General features: G+C 38.2%; 1 protein-coding gene across 2 annotated transcripts in view; it reads left to right on the plus strand.

Moving 5' to 3' along the window:
- CDADC1 (cytidine and dCMP deaminase domain containing 1) overlaps nt 1-21,050 on the plus strand; it is a 50,249-nt gene that overhangs the window by 8,966 nt on the left and 20,233 nt on the right. For both annotated transcript variants that reach the window (XR_002079437.2, XM_019447597.2), the window contains exons 4-5: nt 12,096-12,273; nt 18,960-19,529. Coding sequence is in view for 1 of the 2 variants with exons in the window: in XM_019447597.2 (XP_019303142.1) it covers nt 12,096-12,273; nt 18,960-19,529 (748 nt within the window). In the remaining variant the exon portion in view is untranslated. The remainder of the gene's footprint in view (nt 1-12,095; nt 12,274-18,959; nt 19,530-21,050) is intronic.

Below are 21,050 nucleotides of genomic sequence, written 5' to 3' on the forward strand. Positions count from 1 at the left end.
ACTCTGTGACTAAAATTACGTAGATGACTTGCCAAGACGTCAGTGAAGTGAAGCAGTTCAGATCCGGAACAGTGATCCACTGAAAAGATTTAGTCCTCTGGGAGTTACAGGAAATGGAAGTGCAAAATGAAATGCAGCTTAGGCTTTTATTTGCTTTGTTTTAAGTTTGGATTGGAAAAGCCTTTGTCTCAAACTTGATATTTTGGCCTTAGCTGGAAACAAAATGAAAGATAAAAGAGATTTTCTGAGGTGAAAACTCGACTCTAGACAAAAAGAGTGATAAACTTAGCCTAAAAGATTATTCTAATAATAAATTGATGAGTACACTTCCAACTTATTACTATAGGTTGTTTGTTTTTTTTTTTTTTTTTTTTAAGTCTTTTTTGGTCAGGGTGTCTGGCTTTATTTCTGTCTGCTTAACTAAGAAAATCTAAATCTAAAATCATCTAATGGCAACCATTTCCATTTGTCACAGTTGGTTCAGTATAATAAAATGAGCTCTAGCATCCTGAGATCTTTTGATAAGGGCTTAGCAGCTCTTTTCCGAAGTTAAACTCACTGGAAGTATTCAGAAGCAGATACTAACATATACTTTGTATTTAGAGGACATAAAACTATTAAGAAATTTGGGGATGGGAAGGGGAAAGAGCTCATAAATTCAAGATAAATGTAAAGCTTATTTTAAAAGCCAATATAGATCTTTCATGTTTTAGATATATTTTTGGAAATATATTTTGTAAAAGAAAGAGTTTTGTATTCCTTTTAAATGTCCTTACAGTTTAGGAAATGTTCGTTTAGCCCAGAAAGGGAATTCTATAAAACTTTCTCTATTCTTTCCTTTTTAGGCATTTCACAGAATATCATTCTCCATAGTTGCAGACATTTATACTCATAGCTGAACCTGAAACTTGACTGTTAATATAGCTTTGTTCTAAGATGTTTAAAGTAATTTCAAATGTGTCCTGTTGGGGATAACTGTAGAGTAAAATCCCTTTGAAAGGAAGTAGGGAATAATGAGTACCCTATTCTCAGTCTAAATTCCCCTCATGTTGTAACAATCTGTCCCAAAGCCAACATTCAGGTTAACATTCTATACCTCAGAGACCTTTCCTGTGAAAATGGCATAAAACTATTTTGTGCCTTACATTGAACTGATTTTTAACTTAGTCTGTTTTATCTGATACTATCATTGTTGCACCAGCTTTTTTGATTAGTATCAGTGTAAATTAGGACACTTTAGCTTTAATTTCATACCTCTTTAGAATCCCAGCCCATCCCCAGCCTCCAGGGCTTAAAAGCAGAGTCAGCTTTTAAGCTATGGGTAGGATACTGCTGAGGTAGCTCAGGCTTCCGGCTCTGGCTCTGGCTTTGAGTTCTCTCTTCCTTTGTAACACCTCAGGGTGAGTCTTTCTTCCTTTTGAACTTGACTGTACACTTAAAACCTTTTTTTTTTTTTATTGTAAATAATCTATATGTTTGTAGGAGGTGGGACCTAACCACATTAGCCTAGACTGCCATAGTGCTAAAAATGGGTAGAGCCAGTTTTTAGAAAGAAGTTGAGAATTTTCTTTATTTAGTCAGTATTTTAACTGACTTAACTTTTAACAGTTAAGATGACCTCTGCTTTAGTTCTGCCTTTTACCACCTGTGGATCTTTTAGAAAGTCACATAATTTCTCTGGGCTTCACTTATCCATGTATAAAATCATAGGGTTACCTAAATTTTTCCTTATTACCATGTAGAAGCTTAGTACTAAGTAGTTATGGACTAGGTGGTATAAGAAGCAAGCAAATTGACTTGGCTCTTGCCCTTTACTAGGTTAAAGTGTATTTATTTTTCTTTTCTTTTTTTTTTTTTTAAACGTTTATTTATTTTTGAGACAGAGAGAGACAGAGCATGAACAGGGGAGGGGCAGAGAGAGAGGGAGTCACAGAATCTGAAACAGGCTCCAGGCTCTGAGCTGTCAGCACAGAGCCTGACGCGGGGCTCGAACTCACGGACCGTGAGATCATGACCTGAGCCGAAGTCGGACACTTAACCGACCAAGCCACCCAGGCGCCCCAAGTGTATTTATTTTTCAGTAGGACAAATTAATGATAATTAAATCCTTCATTGTTCGGTTAAGAAAGCCTAGATTTAGAAAATTTCTGGTATAAAACTAACATTCAGAAAAGTTTTTGGGGGGCGCCTGCGTGGCTCAGTTGGTTAAGTGTCTGACTTTGGCTCAGGTCATGATCTCTCAGTCTGTGAGTTCGAGCCCCGCGTCGGGCTCTGTGCTGACAGCTCAGAGCCTGGAGCCTGTTTCAGATTCTGTGTCTCCCTCTCTCTGACCCTCCCCTGTTCATGCTCTGTTCTCTCTGTCTCAAAAATAAATAAACGTTAAAAAAAAAAAAAAAAAAAAGAAAAGTTTTTGGACCTAATGAGAAATGTGCTTTTGTTCAAACTGTGTCCAGATAAAGAACTAAACAAAACTTTCAGTTTATTAATAAATCAAGTATACTATATGATATGATTATTACATATGTTAAAAACCAAAACTCAACTGAGAAAATGTAAAGGTCTAGTTGTTTTATTCAATGACTCATGAATTCGGCAGCATCTCATATAATAGAGAGGAGCTCTGCAAAGCTGTAAAAATAGGAGACTTCTACAGGCAGAAGGGGCGAGAAAAGGAAGTTGCTAGCAAAAAGTGGATTGTTTCAGCCAAGGTCACATTCTGTTGGGGGACTACAGGAGTCTACCAGGTGGATTTTCTCACTAACTGACCAGGAAATTCCAGTCTGGCGAAAATGCAGTTGGGTTAGGCATTAGGTGACAGTCTGGTGATGTGGACTTGGCACAAGTGACTCCCATTTGGGGCCTGTTGTCTCTCGCTCACCCCACCTGAGAGATGTGATCAAAACTCAAGGCATTAGCGCCACCCCTAGCTATTGCTCTGAAATTCTCGCAGTTTTGCTGGTCCTCCGTGTGGTATTCACACACCATGGGTTCTGTTTCTGTTTTTGGTGGGGTTTTTTGCTGAATCTTTGTGGTATTCACAGATCATGACTTTGGGTTCACATTTTTAAAGTCAGTTATTGTCTCCATTTCTTTTCTGATATTCTGGTCTGAAGGAGATGATTTGTTTGGTGGTTAGCGGCTGTGAGCACACATTGAAAGCTGTATTTGAGAGAATACAGTGTGCCAGAGAGACTACTATGATTATAAGCAGGGTAATCCCCCAAATCTGGAGTGTTTTTGGAGCTGTGGTTCCCCAGCACCCAAATCAACCAAAATTAAATAAGTTAAAGGAGTGTTGAGGGAGATACTTTCTTTTCTTTTTTAATTAAAAAAATTTTTTTCAAGTTTATTTTTTTACTTTGAAAGAGAAAGACAGAGAGTAGGGGAGAGGCAAAGAGAGAGAGAAGAGAGAGAATCCCAAGCAGGTTCCATGCTGTCAGCACAGAGCCCAATGCAGGGCTTGAACTCACAAACCATGAGATCATGACCTGAGCCAAAATCAAGAGTCAGACGCTTGCTTAACCGATTGACCCACCCAGGCACCCTGCAAGGATACACTTTCTTAAGCCAAGTGGCTTGTTCAGTGGTTTTATGCAGCTGAGTTTCAACTTCTTCAGAAGTGTTAAGTGCCATAAGTAGTGTTGTTCACAGCACAGATACCTCCTTGTTCAGCCAAAAGATAATTAAGGGCAATCCTGTTTCTAAGAACGACTTTAGTCAGAAGGTCTAAGGATTTTTTTGGGTAGCTATTTTTTTTTAGCAACAGATTCTGTAATACTTTAAAGAGTTAAGGAGATTCCTTATCACAGCCTCATTTGTACTCACTCCTAACCAGGGAAGTGGATCTGCCAAAGGGAGCTAATTTTGACTCACATGTGCTTCCTGGTAATTCCCGTTTGAGTCTGAAAGGTTTGAACCTGAAAGGTGAGCCATGGAGGCCAATGCAATTTAAGGGTATGTAGAGTGTACAGACAGCATCAGGGCAAGTCCACAGTCATTTGGAAGTTGGACTAACCCCTTTGTAATGGCCTGGGATATCTTTCAAGGCCCAAGCAAGGCAAAACGTGGACAAAAGACTCATAAAGACCTCATCTGTAAGAATTAGGTAAAAGGAGAATCAGACGGGAGGAGGAATAAAAAGAAATGTTTTGGATCTGATGTCTTGGGAGAAGGCAGTATACCTCAATGTTGGCTCCTTCTCTTCCTAGTGAATTTGATTTTGATGTCTTCAGCTTTGCACAGGACCATATGTCAGGTGCAGCCTTCTTCAGCTGTGACATAGGTACCCAGGGGTCAAGTCCCTGATGTTTGGTTGCCATCTGGAGAGTGAGGAGGACCTAGTATAGTCTCTTCTAAGGAGATTCAAGGGCAGTCTTTGTTCTTAGTAATTCCAAATCAGAAGCATAGGAGAAAATTGGGAATGTTATTTTGGAGAGTCATAGCCGGATATTTGAGGTAACTAGAATCGGGATCTAGTCCAGTTTACAGGTATAGAACAAAACCTCAAAGACTAAAGGATTAGAATCTAATACAGACAAAGGTGCAAACATACTTTTTCTCTCTACTATTACTCCCATATTTTAAAAGATAATTACTTTAAATTAATTTGTTTTCATTAAACATGGCCTTATTTACATAAGTACAGCAAAAATAATGATTGGCCATATAAGCTCTTTTTTCATACGGCTTTGCAGAAACTTCTCATAAGGAATCTCAGATTGAGCTCTTAAAAACCTCTGAGGCCAGGAAACTAAGCCAAGGACTTGCCATCAGATTTTATCTACAGTATCTATAGTTTGGGTGAATTTCTCTTTCCTTAGGTCCCCCAAAATATCCTGAAGTTCCCAGGCCTGCCAAGAAGTAACCTTCCTTACTTACCTGTTAAGACAGCTGGGAACTCTTTAAGCAAGGTACCAGGCTGGTCTTTCCAAGTAGTTCCTTAAAGCTGTCTGGTCATACTTGAGTCTATATTCAGTCTATATTGTCTAATCTTTCCGATTGTGTTATAAGGAGACCAGATTCTCATTGAATTTATGCAAATAACTGACTAAATTGCCATGGAAAGAATACTTAAGTTTCCAAATTCTGGAGGGGTCAGATAAGGAGAAAAATGTTTCATCTTTGTATACAATGGTATACTATATCAAATTGCTTTAAGTCATACATAACTTAAAAGAAAGGTTTCCTTAAATTTGGAAAAACAGGACCAGCAATGCTTTAAACAAAAAGTCGTAAAAAATTATAATTCTCCTTGTCAGTTCATTCAGTCCTATGTATTAACTACTTGTTCTGCTGGATTCCAGTTTTTCCATTAGTTCAAGAAATTTTTACCCAGTTCATTTTTATTTTATTTTTAACATCTTTTAAAATTTTTTAACGTTTATTTATTTTTGAGAGACAGAGAGAGACAGGGGAGGGGCAAAGGGAGAGGGAGACACAGAATCCAAAGCAGGCTTCAGGCTCTGAGCTGTCAGCACAGAACACGACGTGGGGCTCAAACCCACAAATCATGAGATCATGACCTGAGCTGAGGTCAGATGCTTAGCTGACTGAGCCACCCAGGCGCCCCTACCCAGTTCAGTTTTATGATCTTAAAGCTATCAGAAACCTATGCTTGTCAAAGTGCTTTCCATGAATCTCCTTGAAGATGAAGCTTTTCCAGGAACACTTTTGCAAAAGCATCTGAGTAAAACAATAACTAATGTAAATGACAGAAGACTTAAAAATGCCTCCCTGTTAATGATCTGATGAGAGCTCATTACAGGGTTGTTGCAAAGAAATTTGGTTATTTCTGTGACCTACAACATTTTAAGATAAAACTGGAATTATGACTGATAAAGTTATACCAGGACATATCAGATGCCAGGAATTTTATACAATTTGGGGAACACTTGTAACATATACCTGCACAAATACATTAAAAAGGCTTCGTGTTACTTCTCATTTGACAGTGCTTCCCATGAAATTCAGCATATCATGTAAGCCTAATTATCCTAGTTAGTTTAACATCTCTCTCTCTCTCTCTCTCTCTCTCTCTCTTTTTTTAAATAAGGAGAAAGAACAATTCTTTTGTGATTTTCCAGGGACTTTCTGGAAAATCCCAGAGTTAATTCTAGGCCAAAAAAGACTTCATTTAGAATTTTATTTTTTATTTTATTTTATTTTATTTTATTTTATTTTATTTTATTTTAGGGGGGAGTTTGTCACAAATATCAAAAGGTTTTAAAACACTTAGTCAAATCGGATCATAAGTCACTGTGAAACAACTCTTATTTACCTACTTTAACCACCGTGATAATTAAAGACTTCGAAGGTAAATACAGAAATTAAATAGTTGTAAAAAAATGAGCTCTTTTAATAGCAAAGACTCAACTTTTTTTAATTAATCAAAGACCTGGTAGAGACAACTGAAACATGGGAGATTGTTATTTATTTATTTATTTAAAAAAAAATTTTTTTTTTGACGTTTATTTATTTTTGAGACAGAGAGAGACAGAGCATGAATGGGGGAGGGGCAGAGAGAGAGGGAGACACAGAATTGGAAGCAGGCTCCAGGCTCTGAGCTGTCAGCCCAGAGCCCGACATGAGGCTCGAACTCACGGACTGTGAGATCTTGACCTGAGCTGAAGTCGGACGCTTAACCGACTGAGCCCCCCAGGCGCCCCGAGATTATTTTGATAAGACACAAAATCTTTGTTTTATGGGCAGATTACATAAAAGGTAAAGAAAAACTTTTTACCATCTCTCATCAAGAGACCAATAGTCCAAGAAAACTTTATCCTTTTTACAAAAAGAAAACCAAATTTTAATTTTGTACCAGTTTACTTTTGATATTAAAATATATTCATTTAAAAAAAAACTTGGGGTGCCTGGGTGGTTCAGTGCGTTGAGTGTCCAACTCTTTTTTTTTTTTTTTTTTTTTTTTTTAACGTTTATTTATTTTTGAGACAGAGACAGAGCATGAACGGGGGAGGGTCAGAGAGAGGGAGACACAGAATCCGAAACAGGCTCCAGGCTCTGAGCTGTCAGCACAGCGGGGCTGGAACTCACGGAAGGCGAGATCATGACCTGAGCCAATGTCAGCCACTCAACCGACTGAGCCACCCAGGCGCCCCACGTGTCCAACTCTTAATCTCAGCTCAGATCTTGATCTCAGGGTCGTGAGTTCAACCCCTTGGGCTCCGTGCTAGACATGAAGGCTACTTAAAAGAAATTTTTTAATTAAAAAATTAAAAAAAAAATTTCATTAAACTTGTTCTAATCTTAGCCAGCTTGATCACACACAATATTCCTTTCCAAAGACTCCTTTTCTACAAATATTCTATAACCTTTTTGGTATCCCTTCAGATTTTGTTCTCCGTCTTTCCTCTTTCCCATTCTGAAATAACTAGTCTCACTTTAGGACAAAATTACTTGCTTTTCCCTCAACAAAAAATGCATGTCCATTCCTCATGCCTTCTTTTACTGAAAACACACATCCTACTTTCCTTTGCACATGGAGATTTTTTTTTTATTATTTCTAGTAGCTTTAATTAAATACATTAGAATTTTTAAACCCTTAAAGACCTTAATTTCTAATAAAAATAAAGAAGTAAACAATTGTGAACTATCTTTTACATTAACATTCTGTGGCTTGGCAAATTTATAAGTACTTTTCATAATTTCTTTTTTTTTTTTAAATTTTTTTTTTTTCAACGTTTATTTATTTTTGGGACAGAGAGAGACAGAGCATGAACGGGGGAGGGACAGAGAGAGAGGGAGACACAGAATCGGAAACAGGCTCCAGGCTCCGAGCCATCAGCCCAGAGCCTGACGCGGGGCTCGAACTCACGGAGTGTGAGATCGTGACCTGGCTGAAGTCGGACGCTTAACCGACTGCGCCACCCAGGCGCCCCTTTTCTTTTTCTTTTTTTTTTTTTTAATTTTTTTAGTACTTTTCATAATTTCTAAAAACATAGACCTTCTCATAGTAAATTTTTCAGTGTGACACAAAACGTGTTTACTAACAACCCCCCCCAAATCTGTAGTTCCTCTATAAAAGGAAACTAAAAAGTAGATAAACCTATGTCTAGTAATGAATGTTCCAGTGTTTTATGTTATTTGGAAATAATCTAGATATTCAATGACTATCCATCGTTTAATTTAACTTAGCAAAACTTCAAGGTTTCAGGTTACCGAAAAGATTTGGGGAAACTATTTAAAAAGTTTACCCAAAAACTTTCATCTCACTTACATCTATTTAGTTCACTTCTTTTGAGCAATTATTTTTGGATTGCTTAGGAAAATTTCATCATTCCAAGTTATTTTTCTACCTGACAGATTTTGTAACAGAGATGACATGAAATTATTTGACTAGTATAAGCAGGCTGAATGAAGTTGTATGACTGCTTTATATTCAGGTTGAGAACTCTAAAGACATGTCTATGTTAATTAAACCAACAAGCTTAAATAAGCCTTAATACTGAATGTTTCCCCAGATCATATGAACCTGAAAAGCATTTGGGTTTAGTTTCGATTATATTTTGGAGAATTTTGTGAATAATCGATATAAATGCTTGATTTTCTTTAAGCCAGTTAAATAGAGCTCTTTTACAAATTAATTTTGTCGGGGCACCTGGGTGGCTCAGTCAGTTAAGCGGCCGACTTTGGCCCAGGTCATGATCTCGCGGTCCCTGAGTTCGAGCCCCGCGTCGGGCTCTGTGCTGACAGCTCAGAGCCTGGAGCCTGTTTCAGATTCTGTGTCTCCCTCTCTCTGACCCTCCCCCGTTCATGCTTTGTCTGTCTCTGTCTCAAAAATAAATAAACGTTAAAAAAAAAAAAATTAAAAAAAAAAAATTAATTTTGTCAGTACTATCCAGAGGTAGAAAATACCACACATCTACAATACATATACATAGATGTACTTAAATATATAGACCGATGCAAACAGAGACCTTATAGCTTTCATTTTAAGATTGTAGCCATGAGACAGGTATGGTAATGCAAAACTCACTAGCTTATAAAAGAACAGTTTGAATAAGTTAAATTTACCTATTCAGTTGGCTGAATCTTTTTCTGTAATATTTGGGGAGATGACATTGAAGATTTGTATTTGACCTTGACAAGCAATTTTATGAAAGCTGTCAACTAGATTTTGGGCAAGGGACCTTCTGTGGCAGTTTGTATTGATAAAAAGCCTCCCTCCACCCCGCTTTTTTTCTTCAGTCTTAGGAAGTGGGGATGGTTTAGATCAGAGTTCCTGGGGAAAACCCGGTAAAACATGTACATGTCAAAGACACAGGGAAAGAACATAAGTTCCTCCAAAAGTACTTACAAGCTTTTGAGATAAATGCAGGAGATTTGGGGACTGGTAAAAAGGGTAGGTGGACTTTGAATTGATTTTAGAGCTGCATTTCTGGTTTTGCAAAGATCTGTTAAGATAAGAACAGGTGCTTTTAATTTCTCAAGGAATTGGATTGTAACTTAAATGATATCACAGGTTGGTCCACCCATCCAACCACATTATTTTCAATATGCTTTTTATATCAGGGAAAATATTTCCAACGAAGGTGGAATTCAAGAGATTTCTATGTTCTGGATTTCGAGTTGTTTGTAATGTTTTAGTAAACCCTTCCACAAAAGCTTGGGAAGGTTTTTTTTCTTTTCGTCTGTATTCATAGTTTGTATTTTAGCTTAGGGGAGAATACTTAAGAAAAACTCCTGTCAAGCATTGAATACCAGCTTTTAATCTGTCCAACTTCCGACCACAGGACTAGCTACTTAAAAACATCCTTTTAAATACCTTGTCAATTTTTAGCTGAGACAAACAGTAAATATTCCTAGCAGTTTTAAATAACTCCTTGGACTCCAGGAGCATCCCCAAAGAGGGTGCAAAAGATCTTATTTTCTCATACTGGTTACTGTGGACAGAGATCCAGGAGAACAGACTCTGGTAAGAGTTCTCACACCGAGGCAGCTTCTGCCAGTTTTTCCTAGGATACATCTGCAGGCTCCTAGTGGAGCGTGAAGTAGGGTGTAGCTTTGGTATCTTCCAAAATTTGGCAGGGTTTTCCAGTAATTTTAACTTCACTTTCCCTTGGCTGTTTAAGGGAATAAGGTAGCAATTTACCTGACACTCCCTCAGAGTCGTGTCACCTCTCCTTCAAGCGTAGAGACAAGGGTGTGTGTAAGCCACCAAGTTGGTGGACTTTTGTTTATGGTCCTGCAGTCTTCTCCGAGTGGAAAGATGACTCAGGATTACTGAAGTGAGTACTCAAATAAGGGAGGATAGAGGGGAACGGCAGGAGTTACCTCAGTCTTACAGTCTTATTTTATGCACCTTTTGTGTTTTTAATTTTTCATGAGCCTTTTGCAACAAATCTTTCAATGAAGGTATTTTGGATTTTTGAAGCCTTTTGAAGGCTTCTGCATGCAGGTTAAAACAGGTTCTTACCATCCTGTTGGTTTGATTTAGGAACTCTTGCTTTTGGAATGATCTTAACTAATTTGACCATTCCTCATAATGTCCATTGTGTTCTAGGTTGTAATTTACCTGAGGGCTTATAGCAGTTTGCTAGGACCCTACCCAAAAATGGAGTTGAACCCATATTTTCTGTCCAGCCATAGCTAGTGGTAAATGGGGTACAACCCACATTTCTGTCTGGCCATATTTTGGGGCCCCCAAACTGATGGTTACCAAGCCAACTTCTTAAGGACACGAAATAAGCTTAGTAAGATTTTGTCATTTTGTAAATGTTTATAGCTTCCAGGATTATAGTTTTTAGACTTAAAATAAGCAAGTGTGCCAGAAGGTGGTATGCTTTGGAATTTAAGGATCCCTTTCTCTCTTTTTCTTTTTTAAGCTAAGTGGGTTTCTCAGAGGCAGATTAATGCCTAAGAGGACATGCCGCTGGGTTGGGGATTGTGTGGTGTTTTACACTGTGCCTAGTTGGAATTTAAGGATCCCTTTCTCTCTTTTTCTTTTTTAAGCTAGGTGGGTTTCTCAGAGGCAGATTAATGCCTAAGAGGACATGCTGCTGGGTTGGGGATTGTGTGGTGTTATACACTGTGCCTAGTTGCACCAAAATTTGCTGAGGTTAGTGGGCGACCTAGTGTTACTGCAACAACTGTCTTATCCTACCACAGGGATCTTAGAGTTAGGTGGTCAGCTAATAGCTTTTAAGTGCTGAACCATGTCTACCAATTTTGCAGCTTTTGGTCTCCAGGGTTCCAATCAGCAATAGAGTTTATCGACGCAAAATGAGACAGACATTTTCACCTTAATGCACCAGCAGGAACCAAAAGGTGTTCCCCCAACCTGGCCAAGAGACGGGCCAGTACACACCACGGCCAAATCTCAACCAATGGGGACCGTAGCCTGGGATTCCACACAACAGGAAGCTATAGATTGAACCAGGAGTTCCCAGTGTGGACTCTGGGGGCTAATCAAGGGCTGGAATTTCCAGTCAAATGGGGAATTTTGGACTGGAAAGCCGATCAGATTAGGAGCTCAGTGCCAAGAGAGCAGAGCTCAGAACCAAGAGGAACTTACTGTGTGGCCCTTAGAAATGGCAAGAAGGACAGAGAACTCAAAGGGCTCGAGGGTATCACGTTTGTGTTTCTTGTTGTCCCCGAAGCCATTGGAAGTTTTCCTTTGGATCCAAATGCTCCCACCAAATCTGTTATAAAAAAAAAAAAAAAAAAAATTCAACTGCGTAAATTTAAAGATCTACTTGCTTTATTCAATGATTCATGAATTGGGCAGCATCCCATCTAGTAAGTAGAGAGGAAATCTGCAGAGCTGTGAAAATGGAAGACTTCTACAAGCAGAAGGGGTGGGAAAAAGAAGCTACTAGCAAAAAAAGGAGATTGTTTCAGTCAAGGTCACCTTTCTTTGGGGGACTGAGGGAGCCTACCAGGTGGATTTTCTCACTAGCTGACCAGGAAATTCAAGTCTGACCGGTTATTGTATTACTGGGAGAGGATGAAACTGCAATTAGGTATTAAGCCTCAGTCTGATGACATGGGGTTAGCACAAGTGACTCCATTTGGAGCCTGTTTTCTCTTTTTTAACACATGTTAAAACTAATACATTATTATTTTTTATCTTCATGTAGGTGAAGAGAACTGGCCTTGTGGTGGTGAAAAACACGAAAATTGTTGGTCTCCATTGTTCTAGTGAAGATTTACATGCTGGGAAAATTGCTCTTATAAAACATGGGTCAAGGCTGAAAAACTGTGATCTTTATTTTTCCAGAAAACCATGTTCTGCTTGTTTGAAAATGATTGTAAATGGTAAGTGTAGATAAGGCTTGGTTGGGGATTAATAGTATTTATCTAAGAATAATTAAGATAAATTACTTTCACACCACTGAGAGAATTTAGAACTATAAATACATATCAGAATATAGTTGGTACACTGTAAACAGTGTCAGAATACATGAATCTGGTCTCTGCCCTGTTACTACCTAATTAGATGATTCTTCATGTGTTAGTAAACTAATGCTAGCTGCTATAACAAACACCAAAATTTCAGTGGCTTAATATACTAGACCTTTATCACCCATATAATAGTCCAACATAGGTGCTGCTGAACAACAGGCAGCTTTTCTCCGTGTGGCTGATTCACGGGTGTTGGCATCTTCCGTCACATTGCTACTGTTGTCTTCTAGAGCCTTGAGTCCTCTGCATCCAGAGGCCGACTGAGACAGAGCATAGAGAAGGCATGCCTGCCCCCCAAAAACGCTGGCCTTTCTGTTCACATCCACTGTGGGCTCTGTAGTTCCTGGCTGAGCGGCTGTCTCCCAGTGATTGTTCTGTACTTCAGAAGGAGAAGCACAGATGATTAATGTTTAACTATCTCTGCTACATCAGACCACTCACTAAAGCTCTTTATGCTTATGATTCTATTTTTTTTAAGTTTATTTATTTATTTTGAGAGAGAGAGAGAGAGAGAAAGAGCGAGAGTGCATGCACACAAGCAGGGGAGGGACTGAGAGAGGAAGAAAGAGAATCCCAAGCAGGCTCTGTGCTCAGCATGGAGCTCGACGCATGCCTCAATCCCATGAACCATGAGATCATGACCTGAGCCAAAATAACCAACTGAGCCACCCAGGTGCCCCTTATGATTCTATTTTGTAGCCAGGTAAGTATGCAGAGCATTCTCCCATTTAAATAATATTGTATCTTTTACATATTTTAACTGAGATATTTTAACTGAGAATATGAATTATATATTTGGTTTTCATCCCATTCCTGGCACAGAGCAACTAAAAGCCTTGGAATTTCTGGAGTAATGAGAGTGATAGAGGTGTCTTGTTATTCCTGACAAGCCCCCTTCAGACACACCTGACTTTGTTAGAGAAGTGGCTTTTGGGAAACTCCACTGATGGGGGCCTGGTTGCCAGGGGAGCTAACCAGGTGACTAGAGTGTTGGAAATCTCAACCTCACTCCTCAGACCTCTTCGGAAGGAAAGAGGGACTGGAGTTTGAGTTCAGTTACCAGTGTCAATAATCAGTTGTGCCTCTGTAATGAGGCCTCCTTAAAAACCCAAAAAGATGGGTATGGAGAGCTTCTGGGGAGAAATAAAAGGGCTTACATAGTTATTAATCCTCTTCTTCAAGTTGCTGTTTGGGTTATTTGTGTTACAATTTAATGTAACACATCAAATACCAAATGAGTGATAGAGGCTGTTAAGTAATACCTGAACTCAGAAGCAAAATAGCGATCCATGCAGGTTGGCATGTGATGAAAGGCTGGGGCTTAAGCTGGATCTTGATGGGTCAGATGTAGAGGAGGAAGAACACATTCCTGGTGAGGGGGACAACACATGTGAGGTCATCAGTTTGTGAGAAGCAAGGTTTTGGGAGTCAGTGGTTTGAAATGGAGAATTATTATTGATAAGAATAGTGGCAGATGGTTTAAAATGATAGGTTGGGACTTTAGTGGAGAACTTTGAAAAACTGTATGGCCTTTCGGCTTTGTCTTATAGAACAGAGTTCCTACACTTGTTTTGAGGGAGAGCTATTTTTATTTACATGAAAGTCTTAAGACTAAAGACCAGATCCATAGTATGGGCAGTGCCCTTGAGCTACAGGTGGAAGCACTTCCAGAAGAAATGGTCACATGGCTAGAGCCTACTGGCCTGCAGCAAGTATTCAAGCAGGTAGAGCACAGATACCACTGGATTCTATAGTCTTTTCCCTGCTGTTATGAATAGAGAGAGAGGTGTGAGAGTGGTGGGGACGGTTTTTCTGTTTTGTTTTTTTTTTTACCAATTGATTGTGCAGATTGGATATTCATTTTACTTAGGTCACTTGTGTTAATTGACCTATAAACCCTATTATTAATAATATGGAGCCACTGAACCTTCTTGAGCAGGATGTAACATGATTAAAATTTCTATTATTACTTTTGAATTTTTTATTACTGAATTGAAACACGGAAAGATAGGAGGTTGAGAGCTCATTAGGCTGGGTGTAAAAGTGGTTTAAATAGGTGGAGATGGTGGCATTGATATAGAAAGAAACAAAATATGTGTTGACTGATCTCTCCTAGAGTCAAGGGAGAAAAATGAATAAAACATAGTTGTGTTTTGTGCTAAGCTGACTATGCTGAAATCACTCTTAATAGCCTCAGAGCTGTTAGAGAATCAGAATTAGAAGGAAAGAATTAGAAAGATAGGGGAATGCAAGTAACTCACCACTGCTTCATGTCTTTGATTTAAGACGTTTGAACCTGGCAAAACAAATGAAGTGTGGAAAATCAGGAAGGACCTACCATGGAAATGCTTTCGTGTTAGTATTAAGCCCATATATAAATAAAATTGTGGTTATCGTAGGCTTATATATTTTATCTTGGGAAGGGTCATGGTTTAGCCCCATGCTATAATGAAGTTATTTTAATTACAAATACTATTAAGTCAGTTAAAGGAAACGTTTCCAAAGCATGGTGGTTCTCAAAATGTGGTTTTTGGATTCCTGATGGTCCACAAGATAAAATTGTTTTCATAATGATACTACATTTATACTAATAGTACCAAAACGATGATGAGTAAAACTACTGTTGCCGTAGTACGAATCAAGCTGATAGTAGTCCTTGTACTCTTCAAGGCCACGAACTTGGAGTTAAAAAAGAGGGTTTCATGCGGTGCCTCAATGACTCAAATTGGTAAAGTGTCTGAATGAATTTCGGCTCGGGTCATGATCTCACAGTTGGTAAGATCGAGCCCTGCATCAGGCTCTGTGCTGACAGCATGGAGCCTGCTTGGGATTCTCTCTCTGCCCCTTCCCTGCTTGTTCACTCTCTCTCTCTCTCTCTCTCTCTCTCTCTCTCTCTCTCTCTCAAATAAATAAATAAATAAATAAACAAACTTTAAAAAAAAGAGAGTTTCATGTAAGAATGTCTGTGATGAAACAGTAAAAATTATTAATTTTATTAAATCCCAACCCTTGAGTACACATCTTTTTAATATTCGGTGTGAAAAAAATAGGAGGTGGGCCTAAAGCACTTGCCCTACAAACCTGAGTTTGAAGGTTGCCTGAAGGAAAACCACTTGCTGGGTGCAGTTGTTTGAGTTATTGTATCCAAACTAACTGGAGTTTATGAGGCAGATCCTTGGTGGAGTTGTCACACAAAGGAAACTCTTTGCAGCAAATAAGGGGCTATGGGCAAGCACTGAGAGCTGGTATCAGCTGGATGGGGTCTTGGGCTTCTTATCTCTGTTAGGGAGTGCAGGGCCTTGCTTACTTCTGAAACAGCACTGTGAGTTTTTACCACTGAATTATTGTGACTGAAATGATTAGGCTATTTTGGTAGAGATTGTTAGTTTTTGCATTCCCTTTGTTCCCTTAAAATCGTTTGCATTTTTAAAAAAATTGTTTAATGTTTGTTTATTTTTGAGAAAGAGAGAGAGAGAGGGAGAGACAGAGTGCGAGTGGGGGAGAGGCAGAGAGAGAGGGAGACACAGAATCCCAAGCAGGCTCCATACTCTGAGCTGTCAGCACAGAGCGCCACACGGGGCTTGAACTCACAAACCGTGAGATCGTGACCTGAGCTCGAGTCAGAGGCTTAATCTCTTAACCAACTGAGCCACCCAGGCACCCCTTAAATCCTTTTGCATTTCTTTGCAATTCTGACACTTCCTAGAAGTTCTGCAAGAAGTGTGCTAGGGAGTCTAGAGCTGGTAAGGCATAGATTGAGGAGCAGAGCTAGGGGCCTAAAATGACTTCTCTTTCTTTTTCTGGGGACCCCTAACTCTTTATGCTTATGTTATGAACTGAATTGTCCACTTTTTTTCATTGAACACTGTAAACTAACAAACTGTAATTCTTTACACTTGGCTGTTTGGCAGCATTCTCTCAAAACAACGGATAGTATTTGTTGCCAATAATAAAAGTTGAGTCTTCAAGGGGCACCTGGGTGGCTCAGTTGATTAAGCATCCAATTCTTGGTTTCGGCTCAAGTCATGATCTCACAGTTCATGCGTTTGAGCCCTGCTTAGGATTCTCCCTCTCTCTCCCTCCCGCACTCATGTGCATGCACTCTTTCAAAATAAATAAAACTTAAAAAAAAGTTGAGTCTTCAAGTGAAAATTAGAATTTTGAAAAACTCATATCCACCATCATGAGCAACATGTAGCTTCCCGACACTGGAAGAGTCTTCTGATGTGATATCAGTGATGATAATATTAATGAATAGAACTTTTTTTTTTAATATTGTAAAATCAGTAAACCAGTATTTCCAAATGACCAATGCATGATGCTACAAAGTCATGCATGAGCGAAAGTGCCATTCTAAGTGCTCAATAAACCAATGGACCTTAGCATAATTGTACAAAAAGTTTGTTGTTATATTTCAGATTCCACATTGTAACTAACCTTTAAGAAATTATCCCTTGTCAAACTTTTATGTAGTATGAAAGAAGAATATTCACTTACCTTAAATGGCTGTTAAAATACTCCTTTTTCAACTGCACATCTTTGTGAGGCTGGATATTTTTCATATACTTCAGTGAAAACCTATGACAACAGATTGAAAGCAGGAGCAGATTTGAGAACCCAGCTATCTTCTGTTAAGCTAAATAAAAAATTTGTAAACATTTAAAACAATGCCATTCTTTTCAACTAGTTTTTGTTGCTGTTTTGGGAAATATATGTTGTTTTTGTTTTTATTAAACTGTTATTTATATTAATATATAGTAGGTTCTCTATTCCTTTAATGAATTAATAAATATTTTTTGAAATTTGTTTGAATTTTCTGATACAGTAAATATCAGTAGGTACAATCTACATAAACAAAGCTCTTTGGGGTTCTCATTAATTTTAAGAGTGTAACAGTTTGAAACAAACCAACAAATCTGAAAACCTCTGCTGTAGCATTTGCCACTGGTACATGACCATTTGTCCAAAGACTAGTCATCCTCTCTTCTCCTTAAGTCAGGATTACTAGAAGCAACCAGATGCTTAGATGAAAGATTGACTATCACTACTGAGTAGGAAATGGATTATGAGAACTCCAACAGAGGGAAGGTGAAATGCAGCCACCGGAAACTTCTAATATTAGCTTCGAGGCCTTCAGAATTGATTTATAACCCAAGCCACAGTAAGACTCAGGAGTAGCAGGGAGTAGATAGAAATGTGCGCTTGTTCAACTAAGACTTTGTAGTTCATCTGTTACTTTGAATGTAGGACACCCTATGGGCCATCTGTCTTTTCGCTTCTGGGCACAATTGTAAAAAGTCTCTTTCCTAGCTGAAATTGCAGGAGATATTAGCAAAGGGGTCTCTTTGTAAACGACTAATTAATTAATGAACATTTGAATGCTTAATGCTGTACCCTGTATAAGGCATCTCATTGTTCCCTCTCAAATGCAAAATATTTTTTTCATCTGTTTGTAATCTAGTTTTGTTTTCTATTTTGTAAATTGTCTGATCATATCATTTTGCCTCTCTTGAGGCCTTATTGTTCTTGTCAATTCATATGTGCTGTTAATGAATTAAAATCTTCTCTGTATATTAAAGATTACTAACCTACTGTCACATTGATTGAAAATTCTAGTTTATTGTTTTGTTTTTAATTTTGTGGACTTAAAAAAATTAATATTGTTTCCCCATCCCCCCAACACACGCACGCGCACACGCACGCACACACACTGTTGCCCTCACATTATTTTAGCCATTTAGATTTTTTCTATATTTTTACTGTTTTAAACAGTGCTGCACTAAATATATGCATGCATGAATTTTTTCTGTTTCTGTTTAGAATAATTTTTTAGAGTAGCTTCCCAGAGGAAGAATTCAGAGCATAGGTACATTTTTCACATATGGATGAATTGTTTATTTCAAATACAAACTCTGGACAGTATCAATTGTTGGCTCTGATATTTCTAAAAGCAGCCACTTGATTACTTGTAGGACTCTGGTATTTAGTCCTGGCACTGGGCTTTGGGACCACACTTTGGCAAAGCCAGTGATTCCACAAGTATCTTCCATGAGCTTTGTTAAGGATCACCTATCTTTTCCTATAAAGGGCTAGATAGTAAATATTTTAGGCTTTGCAGGCCATATGGTGTCTGTACAGATATTCAACTCAGCTACTCCATTTTTGTGCAAAAGCAGCTAGAGACTAGGTCAATGAATGGGTGAGTCTGTTTTCAAATAAAACTTTATTTATAGACACCGAGTTTTGAGTTTCATACAATTTTCATGTGTCATAAAATACTATTCTTTTGACCTTCTGCAATTATTTAAAACTATAAAATCCATTCTTAAACCTGCCAGCTGTACAAAAACAGGCAATGGGACAGATTTAGCCGATGGGCTATAGTTTGCCAACCTTCGGTCTATATTAAAATTGACTTCATAATGGACATTTATCATATTGGGACCTCTGGATCTACCACAGTGATATGGTGGATTTATCATGAAAACCCTTAACTTCAGCATGTGTCTGATAACTACCTTTCATATTTTGTATTTCAGCTGGAGTTAACCGAATTTCATACTGGCCTGCTGATCCAGAAATAAGTTTGCTTACTGAGGCTTCTAGTTCTGAAGATGCGAAGTTAGATGCCAAAGCAGTGGAAAGATTGAAGTCAAACAGTCGGGCCCACGTGTGTGTCTTACTTCAGCCTTTGGTGTGTTATATGGTGCAGTTTGTAGAGGAGACCTCTTACAAATGTGACTTTATTCAAAAAATTGCAAAAACACTGCCGGATGCTAACGTTGACTTTTATTCTGAATGTAAACAAGAAAGAATAAAAGAATTTGAAATGTTATTTTTGGTTCCAAATGAAGACATGCATAAGCAAATACTGATGACTATAGGTTTGGAGAACCTCTGTGAAAATCCATACTTTAGCAATCTAAGGCAAAACATGAAAGACCTTATCCTTCTTTTGGCCACAGTAGCTTCCAGTGTGCCCAACTTTAAGCACTACGGATTTTATTGTGGTAATACCGGACAGATTAATGAAATTCACAATCAAAGTTTGCCACAAGAAATTGCAAGGCACTGCATGGTTCAGGCCAGGTTATTGGCATATCGAACTGGTGAGTTACATGCTTAGTGCATAAATTGGGGCTGATTGATTGGGTTGTATTTGTCTCAGAAGTAAAATGGTATTCATGTCATCCATGGTAGAGTTCATTTACTCTTTCTTAGTACTGAAGTTTTGTTGGTCACTATATGTGTAGAAGTTAGCGAGACCCTTGAGTAGACAACTCAGCAGTTTTAGGATTCCTTGCGGCCTTATATTCAGTGCTACATTTATAAATCAGGGCCTGATTATGTAGGACCTTCTTTCTGCTTCCTGCTTCTGTGTTCTCATTGTTCATTGAGCTCTCCACTAGAGATGGGACAAAAAGAGAAAGAGAACCAAAAATCATTCATTTTTAATTAACTCTTCAGTATTTTGTATGTATTTGGTATTTTTTTTTAAATGTTTTTAATGTTTATTTATTATTGAGAGAGAGAGACAGAGCATGAGTGTGGGAGGGGCAGAGAGAGGGGGGAAACACAGAATCCGAAGCAGGCTCCAGGCTCTGAGCTGTCAGCATAGGGTCCGACGTGGGGCTCGAACTCACAAACTGCGAGATCATGACCTGAGCTGAAGTCGGACGTTTAACCGACTGAGCCACCAAGGCGCCCCAATGTATTCGGTATTTAATAAAAACTTTGAAAATCTTTATAATAAAAAATGAATTCAAAATAACAGAATTAAAGTAAAGGAATATTGACAAATTCTTCCCATTGCTGGTATGTCTTCCATCAGCAAGTTGAGAAATCAAACATTTTTAACTTTATTAAGTTGTGCATGAGTGTATATGTGAAAAAGGAAACTATTGGGAATTTTCTTTATTGTGATAAAAGATGGCATCTGTATTTCTAATTATAGAACAATGTTTTCACATCTTACCAGATGTAAGATTTTTCAAAGTAGAATCTTGATCACTTTTTTAAATGTGACTTTGAAATAAGGAGGAAAAGTACAGGCAGGAGGAGGAGTAGAGTAAGATTTGGTGAATGGAGGATTTTTTTAGCTTATCCCAAGAAAGAAGAAGAAAGAAAATCTTAAGAAAAGGTCCATACAAATACCACTGGTCTGCAGTATATTCTAAACAAAGACCACAATCAAAGTACTTTCAGTAGAATGGAGATCTTCGATGACCGCATTTCAGAATCACAATTAATCTTTTATTAAAAGTCCAATTGCTCAAATTCCAACCCAGACCTACTGAACAGAGGTTCCTAAGGGTGTGGCCTAGGCTTATGAATTTTTAAAGTTCTGCAAGGGATTCTGCCATTCAGCAGGGTTAATAATCACTCAACTCTTATTAAAGAATGTGGTTCTACTACAGGCACAAGCTATATGACTCCAAACAATTATGTAAAAGACTGATTTAATGTAATTATGTTGTATTGTGGGCTGCACGTTAGTCTCTTTGCCAAAACCAGCCTTGTAAATAATTTTTCTCTAAACCGTACTGGAAGGGCAGAAACATAAATGGGAACAGCTGTTACAGCTATAATTCACTAATTAATTCTCCTTTGCTAATTAGAATTCAGTTGAT

This window comes from Panthera pardus, unplaced genomic scaffold (genome assembly GCF_024362965.1).
Source record: "Panthera pardus isolate Hobbes unplaced genomic scaffold, ASM2436296v1 HiC_scaffold_1, whole genome shotgun sequence".
NCBI lineage: Eukaryota > Metazoa > Chordata > Mammalia > Carnivora > Felidae > Panthera > Panthera pardus.